At 40.2% G+C, this 27801-nt stretch overlaps 2 protein-coding genes across 5 annotated transcripts in view; one reads left to right on the top strand and one right to left on the bottom strand.

The window, feature by feature from the left end:
• The first annotated feature begins 283 nt into the window (after positions 1–283).
• Positions 284–25934, top strand: ccne2 (cyclin E2). 2 transcript variants are annotated; one of them, XM_041189588.1, is made up of 12 exons: positions 284–341; positions 1115–1149; positions 1239–1317; positions 1403–1465; positions 2938–3092; positions 5368–5503; positions 7383–7529; positions 9360–9455; positions 19035–19169; positions 20136–20247; positions 23237–23394; positions 24453–25934. In XM_041189588.1, exons 2-12 carry the CDS (start codon positions 1136–1138, stop codon positions 24567–24569), a joined length of 1212 nt encoding a protein of 403 aa, XP_041045522.1. In that variant the 5' UTR covers positions 284–341; positions 1115–1135; the 3' UTR covers positions 24570–25934. The 2 variants fall into 2 exon arrangements, with proteins under 2 accessions (XP_041045522.1, XP_041045523.1); XM_041189589.1 differs by lacking the exons at positions 284–341; positions 1115–1149; positions 1239–1317; positions 1403–1465 and adding an exon at positions 2436–2500.
• The window catches only part of ints8 (integrator complex subunit 8), a 113258-nt gene continuing 111266 nt past the window's right edge, over positions 25810–27801 (bottom strand). For 2 of the 3 annotated variants that reach the window (XM_041189584.1, XM_041189585.1), the window contains exon 29: positions 25810–26362. In XM_041189584.1, the coding sequence (XP_041045518.1) occupies positions 26246–26362 (117 nt within the window). In that variant the 3' untranslated portion in view covers positions 25810–26245. The remainder of the gene's footprint in view (positions 26363–27801) is intronic. The other variant, XM_041189586.1, reaches the window with a different exon arrangement.

Raw genomic sequence — 27801 nt, 5'->3', positions numbered from 1 at the left:
AAATCACGTTGTACGACCGGTTTGTTGTAGCCATTGGTGGGTTTTAAATCTCCTCCCCGAAGGAGGGACTTTAAGGAGTGGGTGGTGTTTATTTAAAACAAGCAGGCAATCCAAGCAAATTAAAACATTTCAAAAATATAATTTGTTAAAGCGAACCATGTTTTGGATTAGCAAAGATATTTTAATTTAATTGTATTAATGAATGGTACTGTTAGGGGAAAAAAAGTTGGATTTGTGTTCACCTGGATGACAGTATACACATGCGCATTTGATTTGCTCCCTTGTTAAAACTGTTGGCGCCGGCGCCAGCTGAGCTATTTCTGAGCAGATCAGCTACTAGGGTAAGGACAGCAGTGGGACAGAGCATCTGTGATAATTTAAGAGCTTATGTTTTCAATATATCGATAGTATTAATAATCAGGAGGAGAAAGGGAAGTGTATGGATTGATGCGCATGACAGAATTTTTAAAAATGTCTTAAAGTGGAAACTAGCGCCGGTTAGTGTACAGAACTGCACCCATTTTAAACACCGGTTCTCTTATTGTATGTGTATATATAAAGTTATCTTTAGGTAGGAGATAGTTCTGCGTACATTCTATGAAGGAGATTCGTGTGCCTGAGAGGAAGGCTCTGCTTTAGTGCTCTTTGTGAAAGATCAGTGTTTTATTGGTTTGGCGGCTGGGCAGAGAAGAAGTGAGAAAGTGTCCAATCCAAGCTTTACCCGCTCTGTGTAAATTGGCGCGGAACCGGGTGCGAGATAAAATAACTTTGAAATTGCAACGAGTGTCCTTTTCATATATTAACATCCACCTAATTGATGAAAAATATAAAGGGTAGAAGCAGAACTTTGCTGCGGGGTGGCGCTTTTATGAATATAACCTAAAAATTGAAATTGATTGCTCATGCGCCCATGGCAGTCTCCAAAAAAAAATCCACTTGGTAAAAATACTTATTTTCATTGAAACTTAAATTTTATTAATATCTTGTGGATTAAAAAAAAATGACACTAGCTCTGGATAGCCTGGCAGGAAGCCAGTGTCATGTGGCTTATTCAATGTGCCTCGTTAACAGTATCAATACAGTGTATGTAATATTTCACATTTTGTATTTTAAGGGATATAAGTAATTGAAGAAGATGTCGAGACGCAGGTGAGGAATGTTCCTTTTATTGCAATCGTGTATTTGGGGAAAATGAAGAGAGTTGATTCTTAAAAGCAATTTCGTGTGTTTTAAAACAGTGATCGTTTGCAAGCCAAGCAAGCAAAATCAGAGGAACAAAAGGATGACACTATCCAGTCAAAGAAAAGGAAACCTGAAGTGAGCAGCGTAACGTTATTACCAATATTTTCAAGCAAATCTATCCTGGTTACTGGTTAATGCAATGACAATTTATATTTTTCAGGAATGTAGTGATCATAACCATGAAACAGAAGTGAGCAAGAGAAGGCGACAGTTCCAGATACAGGTAGATGATCCATAGCAGTATCTTGCTGCAGATCATGATATTAAGAATCATGCAGATAGAAAATGTTACTGTGTATATACCTACAGATAACTTGTCCTGCGTGGCGGATAGGAAAAGTGAGGCCGTCCAATGTGGAACAGATACACGTGTATGTGTGTGTGTAATTTGGTATTATTTAATTGTCACCTTGTATATATTTCATCTGATTGTGCTTAGCTTTTTAAATTGTACAGCAGGTGATGCAAAGTGACTTGAAAATAAGCCTTGAATACTGAAGATGAGCAGGCGGTATTTCGTGAATGAATGAATGAAGTGTCCTTAACTGCAGCACGGAGTTTGCGCGCTGTCAGACAGCCGGTTCCGGCTTGTGGGAGGTGCTTGTTCGTGGCGCGCCCGCCTTGTATGAACTCTGGCTTTTTGTTTCACTTATGTTCATTATGGTTTAAAATGAAAATCAAGAAGCCAGACAGTCTATAGAAATATGTATTTTTTAAAAAAATAGTGCCCATAAATACACACTGCACCCGTGTCGTGCTGACTTTTGAACAGTTGTGTTGAATGAGACTGAGCTTTGGCTGCTGTATTGCTAAGGGTTTTACATATTGCACTGTCCGGGAAATGTAAAAATGATTCTATTATGAAAATGCTCATCCAGTCCCAGGGTTATAATTTCAGACGTGGTATGAAAAGTCGGTGTTTTGTTCGGATGTGTTCCCCAAGATTTCTTGCGGCGGACTTTCCTGTCCAGTAAAAAGTCTGCCAAAATGATACATTATTCACTGCAAGGGCATTCCGTGTGAAAGTTGTATGAAACGGTGAAATCGGGGGTTGAAATGTCTAAATTTACGTGGTAAATTAAGTCGGAAATGAATAAACGCGGGAAGTTTTCCCTCGCAAACGTGTTTAAAAAAAAAAGGCAGCGGAATCTGCTTGAACTGTTGCTGAAATTCTGGCCATGGCTAGGGGAGGGGGCACTCTTTGCGCAGGGGTTTGTTCAGTCCACATCGCTGCTGGTTCAGTCAAATCATGGACTTAGTAATGCTTCACCATTTGCTTTTAAAATATTACTTTATTTTAAGTCTTATTTCTGATGATCAGTATGAGGAGGACCCTGAATTGCATGTAGCTTTGCTGACATTCTGCAGTAAACTTTTTCAAAAAAAAAAGTCGAAGGCTTTGATTTTTAATTGTGACTTGTAGTAAGCTAAACATTGCGGGTTAGTTCTTGCTGTTTAATTTATCTTTAATCTGGGTTCCAATTAGTTTTGCAGTGAGGGAAATACTAATACTCCAGTATCATTTGCCTTTATAAATTAACAGTAATGTACCTTCTACTGAGGCCTGCAGAGGGAGCACTCTCTCAAATCTGTGTGGAAGTAAAATTTGCTTTTATATGGGTGTTGTCATCTTGTCAGAGTTCAAATTGATCCTAATTCAGATCGTGACATTTGTTTTATTTATCTTTTTTACAGAGTTGCTGGGCACCCATAGTACCTGGAGGAGTTAGTCCTTGCATCCTCATCCCCACACCACATAAAGAGACTGATATCACTGAAGATTTCTCCAGGTTCACACAATATAGGTTTAAAAACCTGTTCCTAACTAAATCACCGCTGCCGCCGCTCAGGTGAGTACATTGATGCAGATTGGCTGCAGTATTTGAACATCCAGCCATTCAGTATTTATCCTGATGTTTGTTCACCAAGTGTACATGTGGGCTAAATGGTCAATGTAAGTAAACAATCTCCATTCATTACTGTGTGAAGTTTAAATCCTAATACAACTAAAGCTTTGTTTTATTTTCCAAACATCTTATTTGTTGCTATTTTGTTATGGTAACATGTAGATTTGTTGTCTTGATTTGTTGAGTGGAGGTGCAGTGTACAGGTGAATTACTCTCCCAGAATGAGAAGGCTGGATTACATTTAATTCTTTCTGGTCTCTTTGCAAATGGCTTTAAAGGATGGCATTGCCAGATGTTTCTTGGCAACACTGTACTTAAATAACTGAATGGAAGAAAAACATTCAAATAAGAAGGCTCATCAATTAATTTGCTCTTTCTTCCTGCTCTCCTTTCTTCCACGTTCTCTCCCCTCTCTTGAAGAGGCTGACTTATGCTACATTTCTTATATTTAACTAGTGCAGACTGCCCTCCATTACCTCACCATAAGGGTGAACCTAAATGATGTGTGTTTGCAGACATTTCCATCCAGGGGTGTCACAATAGTATCCAATGACAATCAGCAATAGGAGTCCTGACTTATTTTCCATACTCTCCCTTCCCTAGCTTGGGAGCTGGGGCATTTGTACCTATCAATTGCTATGACCAGCAAATTGCATCTGGAACCTTCTGGTCTGTATGGCTTGATGTCCCATCAAGTTATTAGGGAATGCAGATATATTTTCAAACTATTGGGTTTATCTACAGATCTCTGAAATACTTACTAGGAATTTTAAAATATACTGAGGAATGCCATGATTATCTAATCTCTAATTTAATTTAAAAAAATGGTGTCACTTTATTCTGCCAATTTTCATCAGTGATTATTGTCAACATTCATCTTCCATCAACTGGAAATCACCCCCCCCCCCACCTCCCACGTTCACATGGAATAGGAAACAACCAAATTAATCTATAATTGGATATTAAGCCTTTTGTTCGGACGTTTCACAAGGTTTCTTGTGGTGGTCTTTCATGTAAATTATTAAACTAAACTTTCATGTAAACACGTAACATTACACTCCTCTTAAGTGATGACAGTTTTGGGCACAGAAAGCTATATTATATTTCCAGGTTTCCTTTTTTTTTAAAAAAGCATCTCTGTTCAGCCCTAATAAAGCACACCAGTTCTTAAACAAAAACTGTAAATGCTCAGCAGGAGTGGGGAGAGAAACAGAGTTAATGTCTCAGGTCGATGGCCTTTCATCAGAAGTAATTCAATCTTGGTGAAGTCCTTAAGATTTGATCTGTCTGAGTTAGGTTGCTGACTTGTAAACAGTGTATATTGGAGGCTCATACCCATCAGATTTTAAATTCCCATCTATTTTGCATGAAACCACTACTGCAAACACATCGTTTTATTTCTGCATCAAAGCCTGTGTTTGACTTTTGTTTGCAGGAGTGAAAGTTTTTGAGCACACCATGGTACCCAGTCCATTGGGCAGGAAAGAATCCAAACTATTGTCTTCTTGGGAAGCTTAGGTGTGTGAGTGAAGGAGTTTCAAAACCAAGGTCCATTAGTTTCCATTTGTAATATTACTGATACAAAAAGGTGTTGGTTTTGAGTTGGGACTTATCAACTAATAAGCAGTATTTAAATACAGCCCTCTCCAAACCCTAGGGTCAATAAATTCAAATAGGTCGAATCAGCAAATGAGAAATAAGTACAAATGTGGTCTGGATTGCTAGTGTTTGTGAGCATAAGTGACAGAATTGAAGGAAGTTAGATGAAGCCTCAGAGTTTGGAGACAATGGGAGAACCTTGGAAAGCCAGAGCTTTTTGGAGATTGTGATGATATGGAAATTCTCGGAACAACCTGGACTGATATGACCTGCAGCTGATGTATCTTAAGAGATTTGACCAGGACAGGAGGAATCTTAAATCTTAAAAGGTGGAAAAATTTTAAAAACAAGGAGCTTTTAGGTACTGCTGAGAATTTTCACTGACAAAGGAGTGGGAGGTGCTTTCTTGGAGATATAAGGCAAGGTGGTAATAATGGTAGGGTGAAGAAGGGAGACAGCTCATCTTCAATGTTCAAAACTTAGAGAATGGTGTGTGGAAAAATTGTCAACAGCTCCTTTGGACTTGTGAAATATCAGTTCCCAAATCAAATGCTATCCTAGGAAGTCTAATGTGTCATCTGCTGTTTTCATAACTTATTTGCAATGTTTTTACTTGTAGCTGGGGAAACTCTGAAGATGTGTGGTCTAATATGTTGAATAAAGAAGCCAAGTATACCCACGACAAAAATGTTCTTTCACTACACCCATCCTTGCAGCCAAAAATGAGAGCAATATTACTGGATTGGCTGATAGAGGTTAGTCATCATTACAATCATTTTACGTACAGAAGTTTTTGATTGTCACATGCTCTTCTTCCAGAATTATTCAGCATTCTTTGCTGTTTAAAAAATTAAGTAATTCTGAAAAGATGTGTATTATTGTATTTGTTTTAACAAAGCTCAGATTTAACAAAGCTTGGATTTAAGGGCTCAAGCTTCTAACTTCAGGAGTTTGAATGATGTGTGTGATGCTTTGAATGAAGCCACACTCAAATGCTTCTCTATGCACTACAATTAAAGGAAACGACTTGCATTTGTATCGTGCTTTTCATGATGATCAGACATCCCAAAATTCCTCACAGCCAATTAAGCACTTTTTAAAAGTGTTATCATTGTTTTCATGCAGGAAAAGTGGCAGCCAATTCAAGCACAGCAAGTTCCCAGAAACTACAGTATGATAATGATTAGATAATACCAGATTTTTTGTGATGTTATTTGAGGGATAGATATTGGCCAGGGGATAACTCCCCAGCTCTTCTTCAAATTAGGGCCATGGGATATTTTGCGGATGCCTGAGAAGGCAGAAGGGGCCCCGGTTTAATGCCTCATCCAAAATGGCACCTCCAACAGTGCAGCACTCCATTCATACTGCACTGTACTGTCAGCCTTGATTTTTGTGATCAAGGACTTGGACTTGATCAAGGCTGTGCGTCAGAGGTGAAAGTGCTACCAAAATGAGCCACATTTGCTATGAAGCAAACCCCGCCTGCACTCACCAAGTCCTGGTCAACATCCAGGCTTGCTTGAGTTGATGAGTGGTATTCATACCACAAAAGTGCAAGGCAACAACCATCCTTAGTAAGAAAGACTAGCCATCCCCACTTGCTATTCAATGGCATTACCATTTCCAAACCTCCTAGCATCAACATCTTAGGGGCAGTGATTGACCAGAAACCCAGAGGAGCAGCCACATAAATGCCTTGGCTACCAGAGAAGGTCAGAAATTTTGTGGAGAGTGGCTCACCTCCTGACTTCCAGAACTTCTCCGCAAAGCACAAGTCAGGAATGTGATGGAATACTAAAACAAAAGGAAAATTCTATGGATGCTGGAAACCTGAAATAAAAAGGGAAACTGTTGCAAACATTTAGTAGGTCAGACATCATCTGTGGAGGGAGAGAAACTGAGTTGGTGTTTCAGGGTGTGTTTCACTTGTCTGGAAGGGAGCAGCTCCAACAACACTCAAAGGCTTGAGACCATTCAGGCTTGAGCAGCCTGCTTGTTTAGTAGTCCATTCACCACCTTAGAAGCAATCACATTCTCCACCACATGTTCCATAGCTGTAGTGTGTACTGTTTACATGTTGCACTATAGCAATACACCAAGGTTTCTGTCACATAGTCTCCTAAAACTGCAACCTCTAATACCTAGAAGGATAATGGTAGCAGGATAAAGTACCCCTCTACAGGTATCATCCAGCATAAAGTACCCCTTTAGTCCATCCACAACCTTAAAACATTCAATCTCTCCTTGATTGGTGCACCCTAGCTGCCATATGTAACATCATATAGGATGTACTGCATTTCTTCAGCAGCACCTCCTAAGCCCTCAACCTCTACCACCTGGAAGGACAAGAGTAACGGGTGTTGAGAACACCACCACCTCCAACTCTCACACCGTCCTTACTTGGATGTTTAATGTCATTCCTTTTATTGTTACTAGGTCAGAAAGCTGGAACTCCCTAACATCACCACACTGACTGCAGCAATTGAAGGAGGTGGGTCACCACTGCCTTCTCAAGGACAGTTTAGGGATGAGCAATAAATCTTAGTCTCGCCAGCAAGGTTTACATTCTGTGAATTTAAAAAAAAGAACATTTTTCATTTATTGATTTTTATTTTTTTGACTATCTTTTAGGTTTGTGAGGTTTACATGCTCCATAGAGAAACCTTTTACCTGGCTCAGGATTTTTTTGATCGGTTCATGTTTACTCAAGAAAATATTCATAAAAGCAAGCTGCAACTCATAGGCATCTCTTCACTCTTTATTGCTGCAAAGCTGGAGGTAAGCACACATCCACAGGGTGGTGTGGAGAATACATGTTTTAGTGAACTGTTTTAACCTGCCACCCTCAATTTTGAAAGTATGTTGTTAAACAAGTTCTTAATGAACTTCACTCTTGCTGCTTTAGCTTTAGTGTAAAATACAAATAGCTAACTTCTTAGAATGAGGTCAATTTAGTGGCTAAAAATATTTCAAATAGCATTGATTTTTCTAATTTTGTATAACCAGCACTTTTTAATAAAACCGATCACTCGCTTAGTAGTCAAGTAAGTGAAAGCATCACCTCAGGATGCATTAAGACTTGCAGAAGGTCCTGTTGAGAGTCTCGGTCTTACTGGATTAATCTATGGCATTGTAGCATCTGAGTGACTATAATAGGCTCCTTGCTTCTGCTAGTAGGTACAGGGGCTAATATATGCCAGTTTCCTGGACACTTATCCAGTAAACTCTGCAAGGAGATTTGAGTCTGTTAAAGATGGTCAGAGCAGAATAACTGACTGAAATGCCCACCACTTACGGTTGGAATATTCTGCCAAGATGTGGGGCAGTATTTAATGGAGGCAACAGGGGTCTTTCCCACCTTGGTCAACAACAAGGGCAGCGGTTGGCTTTCAGCGGGCCCCCTGCCCCCCACTTCCTGATGCTGGGTGCCTCAATCAGGCACTGAGTGCCTCTGAAAGGGTCCCCCCAAGCCCGCTAGCAGCTCCCAACAGGAACATGAGACATGTTCATATTATGGGTATTATATAGTGTTATATTTAGAATGGGGTGGTGGGGGGAATACATGGTTACCAATTCATCACCCCCAACCCCTCATCCCCATCCCATGCAATCGCAGAAGGTGCAACACCTGCCCCTTTACCTCCTCCCTCCCCACTGTCCAAGGGTCCAATACTCCTTTCAGGTGAAGCAGCAGTTCACTTTCATCTCCTTCAAGTTTGTCGACTGCATTCTGTGCTCCCAATGTGGTCTCCTGTACATTGGAGAGACCAAACGCAGACTGGGTGACCGCTTTGTGGAACACCTTCGGCCTGTCGATAAGCATGACCCAGACCTTACTTTCGCTTGCCATTTCAACACACCACTCTGCTCTCATGGCCACATGTCCATCCTAGGCCAGCTGCAATGTTCCAGTGAAGCTCAAAGCAAACTGGAAGAACAGCACCTCATCTTCCGATTAGGTACCTGACAGCCTTCTGGACTTAACATTGAGTTCAACAACTTCAGACCATGGGAAAAGAAATTCTCTCCTCTATCTACACCCCTTTTTTTCAAAATTCATTTTTTTTATCCACTTATTTTTATTTTCATTAATTTATTCATTGGTTTATCCCCTTTTTTCCCCACCACCAGCCCCTCCTCCCCAACCCACCCCAACAAGGCCACTTGTTACTTGTTCATGTTGTTCTTTTCAGAGTGCTTACCCTTGTCCTGCTATTATCACATTTTGCTTTCTTACCTTAATACTGTTAGCATCTTTTTTAGCCCTTACCGCTACCATTAACACTTACTTTGTCCTATTGTTCATGACATTATTGTCAATTTCTTCTTTGCCCCCACCTATTGCTGGCGTTCTATCCAGCTTCACCTGCTCCACCCCTCTTAAACAGTACAAATTTAATCACATTTCTACTTCACTTTAGCTCTGAAGAAGAGTCAAAAGGACTCAAAACGTTAACTCTGTTTTTCTCTCCACAGATGCTGTCAGATCTGTTGAGCTTTTACAGCATTTTTTGTTTTTGTTTCAGCTTTCCAGCATCTGCAATATTTGACTTTTATGGAAAAAGTTGAACTTGTTTGACACAGTTGCCTTTGTTTATGTTGTTTCAGGAAATCTACCCTCCAAAATTGAATGAGTTTGCATATGTCACAGATGGTGCATGTACAGAAGCTGAAATACTTGATATGGAATTGATTATTCTAAAGGTAAGCAGTCTGATATTTTTCATAAAGGTTGACAATACAAAATAGAGCCCAGTTCGTTAAGGGCAGTGACGTCACATTTTATATCTGGCATTTATTGATGTTGATCACGATGACTTTTTTTCACTCTCTGGACATGGCACTGGAAAAAAGGCTTGCATTTATCTAGCACCTTTCATACACTTTGGCTATAAAGACCTCAGGATGCCCCAATGAGGTACTTGTGAAATGTAACAAAATTTATGTACAGCATGCTTCCAATAACACCTGAGTGACAGTGAGCAGAGTGTCGTTTCTTTTTTAGGTGATGATGATCTGTGGGATAAAAATAGGTCAAGATGTCAGGAATATCCTCTTCGGCTCTTCAAAATAGTGCCATGGGTCTTTCTACTTCCATCTGAGGGGATACATATGGCCTTTGTTCAAGATCTTACCTAAGAGACAGCACATCAGATAATGCAGCAGTATTGCACTGGTGTGCCAGTTGAGTTTTTTGTATCCTGGAATTTAAGCATGCTGTGTATTAACTTAGATTTTTAAAATATTACATGTTGACTATCCCTTGTCCAAAATACTTCAGGCTGATTGCATTTCAGATAATTTCAATTTTCAGATATCGCATATAGTACTAGGTTCACTTATATTACAATAGCCTAAGCCTAGGTTATAGTCTGAAGTAAATAAAATAGCTAGAAAGTAAGATGTGTCACTGAATAATAAATACACGGTACCAGTGATAGTTCCCACCCATGGCACCATCTGTGATTCTGCTTGTAGGAGAGGGTTCAGTGTGTTGATGTGCAGACAAGCAGCTAGACCTCCTGTGCTAAAGGTCGGCTGTGGTCGACGAGGTTTGTGTTGGCTCATGTTGTGTCGGCTCGGGTCAGGGGATCACTGTGCTAGAAGTCGATGAGGTTCAAAGAAAAGTGCAGTTTTTGGTTTTCGGATTTAGGGTAAAGGATACTTGACCTGTACCATTGAATAGTTCTAAAAACTACACTTATATTTGCCGAAGAGTTGCATTATTTTATTTAATTTTTCCAAACCCTGTCTGAGATGAGAGCGTGACTGTAAGTAAGGCAGGTATGGGATCCAGAAGGTGGAAGTGGAGGAGCCTCAGTCTTTGCAGTTGTCTAATAGGTTCGTGGTTCTTGCAGCCTGTATGGGTGAAAGTGGTGACTGCAAGGTGGATGAGTGAGATGACCATGATGGGGGGGTTAATAGAAATGTAATGGTAGTAGGGGACCGTATAGTCAGGGAGATAGACACAGTTCTCTGCAGCTGAGGGTGCAAGTCCAGATAGCTGTGTTGCCTGCCTGGTGCCAGGGTTTGGGACATCTGCTCTGGGCTGGAGAGAAACTTGCATTGGGAGGGGGAGGATCTAGTGGTTGTGGTCCATGTAGCTACCAGCGACATAGGTAGAACCAGGAAAGAGGTTCTGCTGAAAGAGTATAAGCAGCTATGGGCTAAATTCAAAAGCAGAACCTCAGGTGGTAATTTCTGAAATAGAAGGGTAAATCAGATTAGAGAATTAAATGCGTGGGTCAAAGATTGATGTGGGGGAAATGGGTTTGATTCATTGGGCACTGACACTATTTCTGGGGAAAGTGGGAGCTGTACCATTGGGATGGTCTTCACATGAACTGTGTTGGGACGAGGATTTCTGGCAAGTCATATAATAGGATGGTACAGAGGGCTTTAAATAGTGAGAGCAAGGATTCAAGTTTGGGAAGATGTGATGAATTAAATAGAGAAGACAAAGCTAATGAGCAAAGTAGTAATAAGGGAAACGATGAACAGAGTGTGGCAGGAAGACTGAGTGTACAAACCTAAGAGTGCATCAGCAGATAAGGCTAGAGGTTACAAAAAAGCTAAAAGACAGAACTAAAGGCTCTGTATCTGAATACATGTAGCATTTGTAGCAAAACAGATGAATTGACAGCAATAAATTGAAAGAAATAAATATGTATGATCTTTTAGCCATTGCAGAGACATGGCTGCAGGATGACAAAGACTGGTACATGAATATTCAAAGGTGCTTAACATTTAAGAAGAACAGGAAGCTAGGTAAAGGTGGAGAGGTAGCTCTGTTAATTAAGGATGACACTTGTACAAAAGAGAGAGATGATCTTAGTTCTGGAGGTCAAGATGGAGGATCAGCTTGGCTAGAGATGAGAAATAGTAAAGGTAAGAAGTCCCTTTTGGGAGTGGTTTATAGGCCCCCTAACAGTAATCGCACTGTAGGATAGGGTATACAGGGAGAAATAATGGGGGCCTGTGAGAAAGATATGGCGATAATCATGGGTGATTTTAATCTACATGTAGATTGGATAAATCAGATTGGCACAGGTAGCCTGGCTAATGAGCTCATAGTGTTTTTGGGGCAGTTTCTTACAGCAGCACATGTTAGCACCAACCAAAAAGCAGGCTATACTAGATCTGGTAATGTTTAATGAGATGGGATTATTTAATGACCTCTGCATTAATGACCTCAGAGGGCACCTAGCGATCATAATATGATTGAATTTCGCATTCAGTTTGAGGGAGAGAAGTGTGGAACTAAGACTAGTGTTTTAAATTTAAATGAGGATAGCTGGCTAAAGTGAACTGGAAAATTAGGTTAAGGGTTAGGTCAGAAAAGATGCGTTTAAGGAGATTTTTCAGGAGATATTTCAGAATACTCAGAAAAGATACATTCCAGTGCTAAAGAATGCCTAAGGGAAGCGCACACACCAACTATGGCTAAAAAAGTTAAAGACATTATCAAATTGAAAGAAGAAGCATATAATTCTGCAAAGATAAGTGGCAGGTCGGAAGATTGGACGGAATATAAAGAACTGAAGAATGGTGAAAGGATTAATAAGGAGGGAGAAATTGGAGTATGAGAGAAAGCTAGCTGGAAATATAAAAAATATTGTAAGAGTTTCTACAGGTTTTTGAAAAAGGAAAGAGTAAGTAAGATAAACATTGGTCTGCTTAGAGAGTGGGGAATTAATCATGGAAAATAAGGAAATGGCGGGTGAATGGAACAGATATTTTGTATCTGTCTTCACTTTAGTAAATCAGGAGGTGAAAGGGAGGGAGGAACTTAAAACAATTACAATCACCAGGGAAAGGGCACTGAAACTTATTAGAACTAAAAGCTGACAAGTCCCCACGTCCTGGCGAACTTCATCCTAGGGTCTTAAAAGAAGTGGCTCCTGAGATAGTTTAATAACCTAGATTTTGGAAAAGTCCCATCAGATTGGAAAATAGTGAACCAGATTCCACAATTCAAGAGAGGAAGGAGACAGAAAGCAGGAAGCTATAGGTCAATTAGTTTAATATCTGTCCTAGGGAAATTGCTGGAATCTATTATTAAGGAGGTTAGAAAATCTCAGCGCAACTAAGCAGAATCAACTTGGTTTTATGAAATGGAAATCATGGGCAGAATTTTCACCTCGGTGGGTGCATGCCCGACCCGCCCAAGTGTTAAATGACGCGTGTTGACGTCGGGCAAGTGTCCCAACGTTAACACGCAGTCGTGCAATAGTTCAGTCGTCGGGCGAGCGCGGGGATCGGCAGCGTGCCCGCTGACAATTAAAAGACCTGTTAAGGCCATCAAAGAATCAGTTAAGTTAAATTTTTCGCTGCCCGTCCAACCTTACGGCTGGCGGACAGGCGAAAAGGCCAAGCGGCCTTTGCATTCTTTTGCAAACCTTATCCAAGGGCAGGTTGAGGTTTCCAACCGCAAATATACATTAAATAAAATTTTTTAAATTTCACTTATAACATGTCGCTACATGTTATAATGTTTCATAACATTTTTCACATCTTTATTAATTTTTTAAAAAACTCTTCATCTTCCTGAGGCAGCTCTGCCCCCCCCCTCCACCGCTGCACAGGCGTCGCTGAGCGCTACCGCTTGCGCTTCATGCTGGGCAGACCTTAGTTGACCCGTCAGCTTGAAATCATGGACCAGTCCTGATCGCGAGCAGTGGTCAGCTTCCCGACCACCCCTGCCAAGCTTGCCTGACAAGCGCTAAATTCTGCCCCATGTTTGACTAAATTATTGGAGTTCTTTTGAGGAAGTAACAAGCAACATGGATAAAAAGGAGTGTGTGGATATTTGTACTTAGATTTCCAGAAGACATTTGACAAAGTGCTGCAGCAGAGATTACTACACAATACAAGAGCTTGTGGTGTAGGGAGTAACTTTTAAAAAAAATCTTTTAGGGATGTGGGCGTCGCTGGCTAGGCCAGCATTTATTGCCCATCTGTATTGTGTTTGAGAAGGTAGTGGTGAGCTGCCACCTTGAACCGCTGCAGTCCATGTAGTGTAGGTACACCCACAGTGCTGTTAGGGAGCGTGTTCCAGGATTTTGACCCAGCGACAGTGAAGGAACGGCGGTATACTTCCAAGTCAGGATGGTGTGTTTCTTGGAAGGGAATTTGCAGGTGTTGGTGTTTCCATCTATCTGCTGCCCTTGTCCTTTTAGATGGTGGTGGTTGTGGATTTGGAACAACTTGGCTAGGGGCGTGGCAAGTTCTGAAGCAGAATTTTTCAGTACTATTGCCTGAATATTGTCAGGGCCCATAGCCTTTGCAGAATCCAGAGCCTTCAGCCGTTTCTTAATCATGTGGAGTGAATTGAATTTGCTGAGGACTGGCATCTGTGATGCTGGGGACCTCTGGAGGAGGCTGAGATGGATCATCCACTCGGCATTTATGGCTGAAGATTATTGCAAATGCTTCAGCCTTATCTTTTACACTGATGTGTTGGGCTCCTCCATCATTGAGGATGGTGATATTTATGGCACTTCCTCCAGTGAGTTGTTTTGCTCATCACCATTCAAACTGGATGTGGCAGGATTGCAGAGCTTAAATCTGATCTGTTGAATGTTAAGGGAAAATGGTTAGATTCTCTCCCTTGTTGGAGATGGTCATTGCTTGGCACTTGTGAGGCATAAATGTTACTTGTCAGCCCAAGCCTGGATCCGTTGGTTGTGGGATCGCTTAGCTCTGTCCATCACATTCTCCTTACGTTGTTTGGCATGCAAGTAGTCCTGTGTTGTAGCTGCACCATGTTGACACCTCATCCTTGTGTGTCCCTGGTGCTGCTCCTGGCATGCCCTGCTGCACTCTTCATTGAACCAGGGTTGATCCCATGGCTTGATGGTAATGGTAGAGTGGGGATATGCCGGGCCATGAGGTTACAGACTGTGGTTGAGTACAATTCTGCTACTGCTACCTATGCATTCCCAGTCTTTAGTTGCTAGATCTGTTTGAAATCTATCCCATTTAGCACGGTGGTAGTGCTACACAATATGATGGATGGTATCCTCAATGTGAAGATGGGATTTCGTCTCCATAAGGACTGTGCGGTGGTCACTCCTACCAATACTGTCATGGACAGATGCATCTGCGACAGGCTGGTCGGTGAGGATGAGGTCAGATATGTTTTTCTCTCTTGTTGGTTCACTCCCCATCCACCGCAAACCCTGTCTAGCAGCTGTGTCCTGTAGGACTTGGCCAGCTTGGTCAGTAGTGGTGTGCCTGAGCCACTCTTGGTGATGGACATTGAAGACCCCACCAGAGTACATTCTGGCCCTTGCCAGTCTCAGTGCTTCCTCCAAGTGATGTTCAACAAGGAGGAGCACTGATTCGTCAGCAGAGGAGGGCGGTACATGGTAATCAGCAGGATGTTTCCTTGCCCATGTTTGACCTGATGCCATGAGACTTCATGGGGTCTGGAGTCGATGCTGAGGACTCCCAGGGCAACTCCCTCCCGACTGTATACCACTGTGCCGGCAACTCTTCTGAGTGTCCTGCTGATGGGAGAGGATGTACACAGGGATGATGATGGTGGTGTCTGGGACATTGTCAAACTCACGGAATCATACCTTACAGATAATGTCGGGCTGTTGCTTGACTTGTCTGTGAGATAGCGCCCCCAATTTTGGCACACATCCCCAGATGTTGGAAGGAAGACTTTGCAGGGTTGACAGGGCTGAGCTGCTGTTATCATTTCTGGTGCCTAGGTCAATGCTGGGTGGTCCTTCCGGTTTCATTCCTTATAGACTTTCTAGCAACTGTGATAGAACTGAGTGCCTTGCTAGGCCATTTCAGAGGGTAGTTAAGAGTCAACCACATTGTTGTGGGTCTGGAGCCACATGTAGGCCAGACCAGGTAAGGACAGCAGATTTCCTTCCCTCAAGGACATCCGTGAACCAAATGGCAATTGACAGTGATTCCATGGTCATTAGACTTTTGAATTCAAAAGATCTGGAATTAGATTCCACCATCTGCTGTGGTGGGATTTGAACCCTGGTCCCCAGAGCATTACCCTGGGACTCTGGATTACTAGTCCAGTGACAATACCACTACGTCACCATGAATGGAGGATTGGTTAGCCAGTAGACAGCAGACAGTAGGAATAAAGGAGTCTTTTTTTGGGTTGACAAGATATGACAGGTGGAGTGCCACAGGGATTAGTGTTGGGGCCTCAACTAGGTGAAATTAGTTTTTCTATATCTACCCTATCTGTTCCCCTCAATGTCTTAAACTTCAATTAAATCACTGCTTAAACTTCTAAATTTCAGGGAATACAAACCTAGTTTGTGTGATTCCTCGTAATTTAACCTAGGAGTCTTAATATCGTTTTGGTAAACCTACACTGCACTCCCTCCAGTGTCAATATATACTTCCTAAGGTGTCATGTCCAGAACTGCTAACAATGTTCCAGGTGTAGTCTAACCAGAGCTTTGTATAGCTTTGTATACCCTCTTTTACCTATTAATGCCATTTTAATGATCTACATACCTGAACCATGGAGTACTGCAGGGTAGAGAACGGGAGGCTGATGAGACAAAAAAAAGAAAAAAAGGACTTGCATTTATATAGCGCTTTTCATGACTATTGGATTACTGAAAGTGCTTTATGGCCAATGGAATACTTTTTGAAGTGCAGTCACTGTTGTAATGTAGGAAATGCAGCAGCTAATCTGCACTCGGCAAATCCGCGCAAACAGCAAAGTAATAATAACCAGATCATCTGTTTTTTGTGATGTTGATTGAGGGATAAATATTGACCAGGACCCTGGGGAGAACTCCCCTGCTCTTCAAAATAGCGCCAAGGGATCTTTTACAAATCAGGAGTGTGATGGAATACTCTGCTTCTCTGGATTAGTGCAGCTCCAACACCCAATAATCTTGACATGATTCAGGACAGAGCAGCCCACTTGATTGGTACCGCTTCCACAAACATTCACTCCTTCCACCACCGATGCACAGTGGCAGCAGTGTGCACCATCTACGAGATGCACTGCAGGAACTCACCAAGGCTCCTTTGACAGTACCTTCCAAACTCACAACCACTACCATCTAGAAGGATGAGCAGATGTATGGGGAACCACTACTTGGAAGTTCCCCTCTAAGCCACTCACCATCCTGACTTGGAAGTATATCGCTGTTCCTTCACTGGCACTGGGTCAAATTCCAGGAACTCCCTTCCTAACAGCACTGTGAGTACTGCAACGGTTCAAAGCGGCAGCTCACTGCCACCTTCTCAAGGGCAATTAGGGATGGGCAATAAATGCTGGCCTAGCCAGTGACACCCACATCTCATGAATGAATAAAAAAAAATCTGTTGCTTATGAACCGTCTGATTCAACCTCAAACAATGTCTAATGTGGAGGAGGCATCAGTCATAAGGTTACAGAGTTTATGTTGGAGGCAGAAGGATAGACTTTTGTCTTTCTAATGCTTTAACTGGAGGAAATTATTGCACCTTCTTGAGTGGATGTGGCTGGGCAGTCTAACAACCCAGAAAGTGAGGGGGGTCAACGGATGCAAAGTAGAGCTGGGTATCGTCGGCATCCAGAGAGCAGCTGATCCCCATATTGCCTTAAGGGCAATGTGTGGATGAAGAGATGGAGGATGCTGAATGCACATTCTTGGGAGACTCCAGAGCGATTGATATTGGGTTGGGCATTGTTCGAAATGCTTATTTTCTTAATATTTATATTTTCACAATGTGCTGTCTCATTTCATTATTAGAAGTAATATTTCAGTGAGGTGCTTTAACTAAAGTTACTTCCAGGTGAAACATTCATCCATACCTTTGTCATATCCAGATTTGATTATTCCATTGGTCTCCCTGCTGATTGAGTTCTACTTTCCAAAAACTGCAGCTCACCCAAAACTCTTTAAGACCTAGATTTTATTTAGCACTCTGAATTATTCCCTTGTATTCTCTGGCTATTCCAAAATCACTGTTTCCATGAATGTTAGGCCTTGGAAAGCATGCAAAGGAGGTTTGCTAAAATTATGCCAGAGACACCAATTGTGGGCTAGAGACTACAGAAGCTTGGATTGTTCTCCTAGTGGAGAAGGGTGAGGTGAAATTTAATAGAGGTTTTCATAATGATAGAGTGTTGAGTAAATAGAGAAACTGTTTCCAGTGACAATATGATCAGTAACCAGAGGACAAAGATTTATATTAATTGACAAAAGAACCAGAGGGGAGTTATTTACTTTTTTTCTTTACTCTTTCATGGGATGTGTGCATTGCTGGCAAGGTCAGCATTTGTTGCCCATCCTTGATCATAATGGCTTATCAAGCCATTTCAGAGGGCAGTTAAGAGTCAACCACATTACTGTGGGTCTGGAGTCACATGTAGGCTAGATCAGATAAGAACAGCAAATTTCCTTCCCTAAAGCTCGAGTGAACCTGTGGGTTTATTTTTTTCACAACAATTGATAGTTTCATGGTTGCTATTACTGAGATTAGCTTTCAATTTTAGATTTATTTATTGATTTTTAAATTCCACCACCTATTATGGTGAGATTTGATCTCATGTCCCCAGAGCATTAGCCTGGGCCTCTGGATTTTTGTCCAGTGACAATACCACGATGCTACCGTCTCCCCTAAATGATGATTCTGATCTGGAAGGCACTGCCTGAACTGGTAGAGGAAGCAGATTTAGTAGTAAATCTTAAAATAGAATTGGACATGTGCTTGAAATGGAAACCTTGTAGAGGCATTGAGAAGGTGCATGGGTTGGGACTGATTTGAATGACTTTCAAAGAGCTGGTACAGGCTAGATGGACCGATTTCCCTCCTTCAATACTATATGGTCTCCTACCACGCCCCATCCTACTCTCATGTAGTCCCAGGATTGTGGTAAACACCAAGGATAGCAACGAACTTCAGTGGAATATAAACTGGTAAAATGGGCAGATGAAATTCAATGCAGAGAAGTTTGAAGTGTTACAATTTAGTAGGAAGAATGAGGTGAGGTAATCTGGCCAAAATGATGCAATTTGTAGGGGTGAAGGAATACAGACTTGGCGGGGGGGGGGAAGCTGGGGGGGGATGGTGGCTTACAACACAAGGCTTTGATAGTAGGACTGGTTAAGAAGGGTATTTAAAAAGCACATTGAGGATCCTTAAAAATAGAGGAAGCTGCATCAAACTCCTTTGAGGATCTACCATCTAATGTTGCAATTGCATAAACAGTGAAGGTGCTGGGGAGAGGGTGCTGATAAAATTGCAAATAACAGCTTATACAAGGCTACTTATGTATATTTCTTCCTTTTTAAGGCCTTAAACTGGGAACTGTGTCCAGTGACTATTATTTGCTGGTTGAACCTTTATCTTCAAATAATTTGTTTAAAAGAAGTACCCAACATGTCGCTGCCTCAGTATTCTCAAGAAACATTTATACAGATTGCTCAGGTAATTACCTAATTTCCAGTATTGTGAAACGAGTGTCAGTATTGCAGTTAAGATTCAACAGCTACTCTCAATGTCTCCTCTTCACATGTAGTACTGGTTGTGTAGACAAGATTACTTAAAATGTGAAGTTACTACATAAATAATTAAAAAGCGATTGACCAAAGCCTTCAGTGAACACTTTTGGGAAATTTTGTGGCTGTTTTTATTTAATTTTGTACTCCAATTTAAATGCTTTATTTTTTGGTTTGTTTTATTTTGTACTTGATTTGCACATTTTATTTGAGACTATCATCAGTACCTTGACAGTTTACCTATCTAAATATCTTGTTCAGTGATGTGGATAGCAATATCTATAAAGTGACTTTTAACCAAAATGATCCTAATACTTTCAGATGAAAAATAGTCTATCCCAAAATCAACTTTTAGGCCCTGCCGATGATGCTGCATATTGGGTTGCAAGGTGGGGTGACTGGTTATGATTTTGCTGCAGTCTCCATAGACACCTCCTGCCCTAGATGCCAGTTTGATCTTCTAAATTTGAATCCTTTCCTTCCTCACCTGGCTCCACCTTCAAAAGACTTGTCAAATTGTACCCCTTCAAATATGCCTTTGCTCACCTCCCTTAATTTTCTTCCAATTCTTGCTCTGCCCCATTATAGCCCAAGCTTTACTGAAGCATCTTTGGACATATTGATAACTTTATATTAATCAGTTTTCTCTCTAATTAAGGAAATTCCATCTCCACTTAACATCCCACCTTCAGTCAGAAGTTTTTGAAGAGATTTGCTGGTGCAAACACTCTTGCACTGATGTCCATTTTTTAACTTTGATTTTAATTTAGAACCAAAATGCCAAAACATACTACTTGCTGATTGCTGTTTTTAAAGTGCAGGTTTTGTAATTCTACATTAATGATAAAAGGACAAATCTTGTTGCTCATTATCTATTTTTGAACTTTCTGTACAGCTTTTAGATCTATGTGTCCTTGATGTTGAGAGTTTGAGTTTCTCGTATGGTGTGCTGGCTGCTGCTGCTGTTTGCTACTACACATCTATAGAAGATACTTTCAAAGCTTCAGGTATGGCGCTTCTTGCTGCTTCAGATGTATAGTTGATTGCATATGTGCAGATTTAGGTTTCATTGTGTATATCTCCAACCCCAGCTTAGGAAGAGCACTTCCATTCACACACCTATCATTCTAGGTACCGTCTGAGTTAGTGAGGGAAAATTACAGGAAGTTTATATGCTATAGGTCCATGTCTATTTCTTCAATGGAGAGCTGTATCTGTTTTTGGTTGGGGCATACGTCACCTTTACTAAAGGTAAGTACTGTATAACATCAATCAGGGCCAGAGTGGTCTCTTAGACTAGTTTCAATCGCTTAAGGGGTTCAATAACTTTCTTCCCTACCCCACACACACTAATTGTCCTGTGTTTTTAAGTCTTATTATATTATCTCTCTTTTGAGATTACATGGTTATCTGGTGGAATAGGGATGAGGGGGTCTGTATTGTTAAGTACCACATTGTACGAGATGGACTGAATTTCCAGTGCGTCTTTTCCAGTCCATCACAGATGATGTGCTTGAACAGCTTTGATCTGGTTCCTAATTGTAACCTATCTCTTTTGAGCTACATTAGAACCCAGCTCCCTGAGGTGAAAGGATGGTCCCACCCAGCTTGAATAATTGCAATATAAATAGGGTCAATATTCTAAATATAAGGACCTGTTTTATATAGTATATAGTCACAATACATTAGGTGGTGTATTTGGCATGTACACTAGGCCTGGCTCTAACCTGCCTTCTAATCTTGGTCTGTTCTGGCAGGACCCCAAAATCTACAATGACACCTATATATTAAGCATGTGAGTGACTATTAAAAGAGGATATCATGTGCAAACATATTAGTAATGTAATTTTCTTCCCCACATAAATAACAATGAATGGCTTGAAGTTCAGAAATACACTTTAGATATCTTGAGAATATAAGCGTGAGCTATATTCAAGCAAGTTCTTTCTTTATGGGTGCTATTGACAAAATGCTGTTCTTTCCATTGGGGATACCCTCAAAACATTGAGCATAGGTCAGTGGAATGGTGAAAGTGGCACCCATAGAGAGGTTTCCAGGTCTGGAATTTGGAGTTGTACAACCCAGACAAAGAGAGGCTGCATTACTTTGATCAGACCTCCTGATATAAGTAATATTTACAAAGAGAATATGGGCTTCAGTTTTAGTGCTTGGGTGGATTTCCTGAATTTCTTTTTCTTCACCCAATCCTGCAACTGTCAGTGCCCATTGATACCTTGATAATTGCAGACTCTTACATTGCCAGTTGGTGCAGTTCCTATTTCGCCATAATTAGCAGTACAACAGAATCCAATTTGTCCAAGTGTTATATTTTTGTTGTTGCATCAGCAACTAGTTTCTCATTGTGTTTTGGAGCAATTTCTTTTGATAAGCCCTCTTTTTTTAAAAAAGTTTCCCCCTTTTTGCCAACAGCCTATTGCTGCCAGCTGCAATTCTGCATGCAGTAACTGCATCTTGACAGTTAGGATCTTTATTGTTTCTCTGGCACTAAGATTTAGAAGAGGAGTTTTTGAGGTAGCAGCTTCATCTATGCCCACTCCTAGCTTCCAACGACTGGTCACTCTGGCCAGGCCTATGAATCTGAATTTGGTCAGAGAAGCATGGAGCCCTATTTCAAGAATTTCCAGTTGAATCTTAAATTGGACTGCAGCAGATTGATGAAAGAAGTCTCTAGTCAGAATCAGAGCACTTGCAGGAAAAAATAAGTACTTTGGATCTCTGGTTCTAGTATCTCTGCCCATATGGCCATGGAGATACCACATGATCCACTGTGGAATGAGCCATCTTGCAGACTGCACAGATGTCTGCAGTTAATTACACAGCTTGCAGGATGCTTCAGTTACAATCAAATGATGTGCAGCATTGGTGCTCAGATAGAAATATTATCTGTGCAATTTTCTGGCCTTTGCAGCTTATTGTATAGATGTTAGAATGTGGAACAGGCTGTTCAGCACAACCAGTCTGTTTTTGCTTATCCCCTACCTGAATACTAGTCATAACTGTGCACTCAATTCATCGCTTGCCCTCTCCAGCCAACTGTTCCTGATCTTTTATTACTACCACTAATTGTTTTTCTTTGCTCTTGCTCAATGCTTCACTGTATTTCCTCCCACATTTTGATTTTTTTTGTAAATTCCCAAGTGCTGGTGCCTGCACCTAGTAACATGGTTGGTTGAGAGATCTGATAAGAACATGTTCATTTTCTGTTCTAATGATAGGATACCCTTCTAGAGGTGGTGTGCCACGCTGCCAAGTGCCAGAAGAACATTTTCTGTAGCTTTTCCTATGCTGGTCAGAGAATTATATTATTTCTGAAAGGTTGCTAGTGGTTTTTCAAAATTACTACTTTGGTGGAAATCCTATACCTTCCATTAACACACTTACAACTCCTATGCACATCAGATTAGGTGCTTTATTGAAATGCACAGAACATGGGATATTTAACAGGTCAACTGTTGAAATGGCATGTGGTGCAAATGCTCAGATTATGCCCCTGGAATTGGTATACCACCCTTAATTGCATGTTGTCTGAACTGAATTCAGAAATACTTGTCAATATAACATTTTGCCCTAAACTCTCAAAACAATCATGAAGTTATACAATGCAAAGCTTGATGCAATTGGATGGACTTCAATCTTGCTTTTAAAAATTGTATTGAGCACTGATTTCAGTGAGCTTTAGGAATTGTGGTAAAAGCATTCCAGACAGTGAGCCAATCATGTTCCACTGTTATATAGCTCCAGCAATACTTGGTGTAACAAAGTTTACTTTTTATATCAACATCTTAAAAACAATAATTAAGTTGCATTGTTTTCAACTTGACTCAACCTTTCTTTTGCTGAATCTATTAAAACTGTAATGTACTTACTGTTTCTATATTCACAAAAGGTTTGATTTAATTATTGTTGAAGATGAATAAACTGGTTAATTTATGTACTTCTAAATGTTCAGTTTTGAATGATTTGCTATGATTCTAGGTCTGGAATGGGAGAGCATTTCAACATGTTTTAACTGGATGGTCCCTTTTGCTAAGACACTGAGGGAAGGCGATCCATTAAAATTAAGAGATTTCAAGCAAGTGGCAGATGAAGACAGACATAACATCCAGACACATACTAAGTACTTGGATATGCTGGTGAGTTATTTTGCCTCCAATTATCCACTATGATGGAGAGGATTAAAACAAAATCACCTCGGGACATTGCCCCTTTTCCTTGAAGAGCTAGTATACTAGTAATGTTTGCTATTCTGCCCCTTCCAGTTCCTATCTAATTTTATGTATGAAAAGGTCTATTCCAGATAGTATCCTTGATTCTTACTAAACATTAAAAACCAGAAGTGTTGTGTGGCAATCCACAAAACAAATTCAATCCTAATAGAACTCCTGTGAAGTTTCGTCAGGCAAAACTTGACACCAAATCACAGAAAGTACTAAATAGGTAGTCAAGGAGGTAGGTTATGTTTGGGTTTTGAAATGAAACCCACTAAGTGTCCCTTCTGGCTTGCTGTAGTCATGTGACCTCTGCCATGAGGCAATGTCTCAGCTGTCATTTTATATCAGCTCAAGAGGCTGTCGGCAATAGGTTGAAGGAAATTGGGGGTGCACAAGAGACCAGAATTTGATAAGTACTGCGTTCTTAGAAGATAATAGGGGTGGAAAATTAGAGATGAAGGATGGGGCATGGAAGGTTTGGAGCACGGATGAATTTTTAAAATGTTGCTGGATGAGTAGTTAATGTCAGTCAGTGAGGACAGGGGTATTGGAATTTTGGTGTGAGTTAGGATATAGGCAGCAGAAGTGACACTTAGAAGTCTTAAAAACCTTAGTGACATCTGGAATTCCTAGAATTATGTCCTCTAGCGTACTAGTACATCACTAGTAGTAAAATCTTCAGCACACAAACTTTGTTATTCTCTGTCACATCATTATTATATTAGAGATGTTTCACAAATAACCAGATGGATTTATGGTATGACCATAAAATACATTAGCCACAGTCAGTTAAGTATTAGCAAATCCAGCTGAAAAACATTTCTAGTGAAAACAACTCTAACTTGTTTTACCACTCATAATCCAACCTGTTAGCCTTAGAATGGTAAATTGAGATGCTTTGCATTGCTTTATCCTTTATGGTGTAAATGCCATCTCTGAATTGCTTGTTCAAAAACCTACAACTACTTCTTCCTTTTCAGGAGGTGGCACATATCAGGAAAACAGATTGTACAGCAAGGCTATCCCCTGTAGCCATAGGAGGGATCTTGACTCCGCCTAAGAGCACCGAAAAGCCTTTGTCCAGTTCAGCATACTGAATGGGTGAATTTACTGGAAGAGAAAGGACAGTTAGGACAGAAAATGCCAGAGAACTATGGAATTGAATACTCTGAGCAAGAGCTATATTACTGCCACTGAAGGCATCTGGAAACTTTAGCAGACCAAAGTTTAACTTTAGAAAAGATAACTTCAGCAATACGTCATCTGATATTTTTAAATTGTTTTTAAGAGTGAGCAAGCTAGGAGCTCACTCCAGAACACTTCACTTCTGCCCAAAAGACCAATCTGTTGGGTCTATTTGGGGGGAAGGGAAATGTATACTTAAACAAAAGCCAGTGAAGTCTATTGATGGTAAGACAGATTTTCTGTTCAGTCTGCTCATTTTAAGAAAGGCAACTTATGCCAATCCATTTAATTACAATTATTTCATTCAGAAGAAACGTGCATGCCTGTTAATTCTGTCTGGGGTGGAAGTCCAGTGAAGAAGCAATTTCATCGGAAAGTCCAGAAAGTAGAATTATTAGATTTGAATTATTTTTGGCAGAAAGTTACATGAAACTGAACTGTGAAATTGTGTAATGTAGATGAGTGATTAAATAAGCAAGGGACCACATACTTCGCTTTCAAGTTTACAATGGGGGAGACATTCTACAACTTGCAGCTAGCTTTCATTTGTTTTTCCCCTCCCAATATTAACAATTATAGTTCAGCCAGCATGTTGTTGAAGAACCTTATTCATCACCAATGGATGTCTTTACATACAATCTTAAACTACCATTGTCAATGACAAATGCTCACTTGGGTGTAGTTTCAGTCAGTATAGGCAAATATTTAAATTACTTTCTACCACATTCCATTATTTACACAAGAAACTTGTTGGAACATTTTTTATGCATGCTGGCACTGTAACAACTCTACATAATAAGCAGTTTATTTTTTAAATGCAGGGCTATGGTATTTGTTCCTGCACTGGTGCTGTTTTCCTCTTTCAGGGTGGTTAAATCCTGGACTAAAAACCAAGCAGATGATCAAATGAGGTAGTGGTTTCTTGCTGAGGGAGACTATCTGCAAAGCCTCCAAGAATTACAAGCGCTTTGCAGCTAAGTGAGCGGGTGGAGTTCTTAGTTTGGGCTCCAATTTGTATATACTGCAATGTCTAAATAGGACCATGTACAATAAGATGTTATATAGTTGGTATATAAACTATAAGCATTTCACAGCAAATCTCACCCAGCTGAGAATTAGATAACAGAAAAATGAAATCTCACTGCCAAAGAGAAACCTACATGAATTTAATGTATTATTGTAAATAGCATTGTAAAAATGTACAGAAAATTACGTAGCTACTGATGCATAGCTATCCAACACCACTATAAAAATACAATGTTTTCCTATGGTCAAAGAAAATATGAACATTCAAAGTGTATGCTAAATGCCAGTTGGATATCTTAAAATGTATGTGTTAAGACCAGTACTATGAAATAAATACTAGGTGCTGTGAAATTCAATTTTTAAAAATTTGAAAATGTGCTGTTAATTCATTTTTTCATATCTACATTGTAGACAAATACTATGAAAAAAGTTGCAAGACAGCCAAAAACAAAATCCAGCCAAATATCTTAATGGAATTATTCATAAATAGTAAGAAATAACAGCAAATCTTCTGTACTTATTAGCTATAGTTATTTTCAGGTTTGCACCCAATTATGGTATGTTAAAAGTAAAGTTTTGCCATGGCTTGTAGGAACTTCTTTTTCCTCTTCTGTGCTGCTAGATGTAAAACCTCTTCAGGGTTACTTGAGTTGAGCTCAGATTGGCCTATTGCTTTGATCTAGAGAAGAGTGTTTTAGAAAAAGGAATAAGTAAAGATATTGTACCAAACAACAGCCAACTTAACACAGTAACTGATACGCAGGTGATTTCAGCCTCCCATATTGAACAAGTATCTTTCATCAGTTTACCTCTACACAATGGAGGCTTATTTATAGGACACATTAGGTTTGCAGTGTCCAAGTAAATTTAAATGTTTTTCATGTAGAAATAATTTGAATCTTCTATTGAAGGTATAAAATGTTTAGATATTGTTATATGAGAGAGAGAGTAGTACAGGTTATATGGATTTTCCTAAGGTATGAAATACAATACTAAAAAGCAGAACATAATGTTAGAGGCGATATTTCCATTTCATACACTCAGCCATCCTTATAGCCTCTAGGAAACACTGGGTTGTGTGTATTCATGTCCATTAGGAATTAAGGTATTTGATATAGAACCTGTACCACTCAAACCATATTTCATTTCATTTTCAAACAGCTAAGGATCTGACATTAGAAAGGTAGAAAATACACGTGGCAGAGAATAGATCCAGATTGAGTTTTGATATTGAGTGCCTTGGGTATATTGGGACTGCTGACTTATTCAAGAATAGAATGCAGTTCAGTTTCTTCTGATCATTGGTGTTTTTTGAAGTCCTGATGCACTTCCCAATGGGCAAGAGCCCATATCACAAAACTGCTCACAATCTGTAAAGTTACAGAGGTCATGAGGCTTCTGATATGGAAACGATTCATTAGGATATGCTCCTCAAAGATCTACTTTAAGGCAGAAAGGAGGACTTTATTCTGTACTTGAAAGAAAATGTGCTTGTTCCTGATCAGCAATCAACATGACACAAACCACTTTGTCATAGAATTGATAGCACAGGAGGAGACATGGTTCTTTGACAATGCAATCATGCATATTCCCACATCCCCACATTTGTCTGTAATCCTGCAAGTTCCTCATCCTTAAGTACATGTTCAACTACCACCACCATCTCTAGATCTTTTCAAATTGATTTTATATCTATAATTTATAAATTTCCAGTGTGACCTGCTTTTTATTCTATTCTGCCATAAACCCAAATAACCCATATGCATTTCTAACCACCTTATCAACTCACCTTATAACCTTTAAAGAATTGAGAACATGGACACCACGATTTCTACTCATTTATACTTTTCCAACTCGTGCCATCCATGGTATGTTGTCTTGTCTTCCTATGCAAGTCCATCAAAGTGCAACATTTCACAATTCTCTACATTTAATTCCATTTGGCATGCGACTGCTCATTTCACCATCCTGTTTATGTATTTCTGAAGTCTAAAACTATTCTCAATATTATGTACTACATGTAGGTTGCCAAGTTTTGTATCATCTGAAACAATAATGCTGCTCCCTACACCCTTGTGTAGATTTTTTATTAAAAACTGAAACAGAGTAATGGACCCA

This window comes from Carcharodon carcharias, chromosome 6, assembly GCF_017639515.1.
Source record: "Carcharodon carcharias isolate sCarCar2 chromosome 6, sCarCar2.pri, whole genome shotgun sequence".
NCBI lineage: Eukaryota > Metazoa > Chordata > Chondrichthyes > Lamniformes > Lamnidae > Carcharodon > Carcharodon carcharias.
The sequence above is the reverse complement of the archived record's forward strand: the minus strand, read 5'-3'. Positions and strand labels throughout refer to the sequence as shown.

Bases quoted from the DNA above. Each gene is read 5' to 3' on its own strand.
- ccne2 (XM_041189588.1), top strand. The intron at 3,093-5,367 runs GTGAGTACATTG...TTTTACTTGTAG, and splicing joins TCACCGCTGCCGCCGCTCAG to CTGGGGAAACTCTGAAGATG. The intron at 9,456-19,034 runs GTAAGCAGTCTG...TTCCTTTTTAAG, and splicing joins TGGAATTGATTATTCTAAAG to GCCTTAAACTGGGAACTGTG.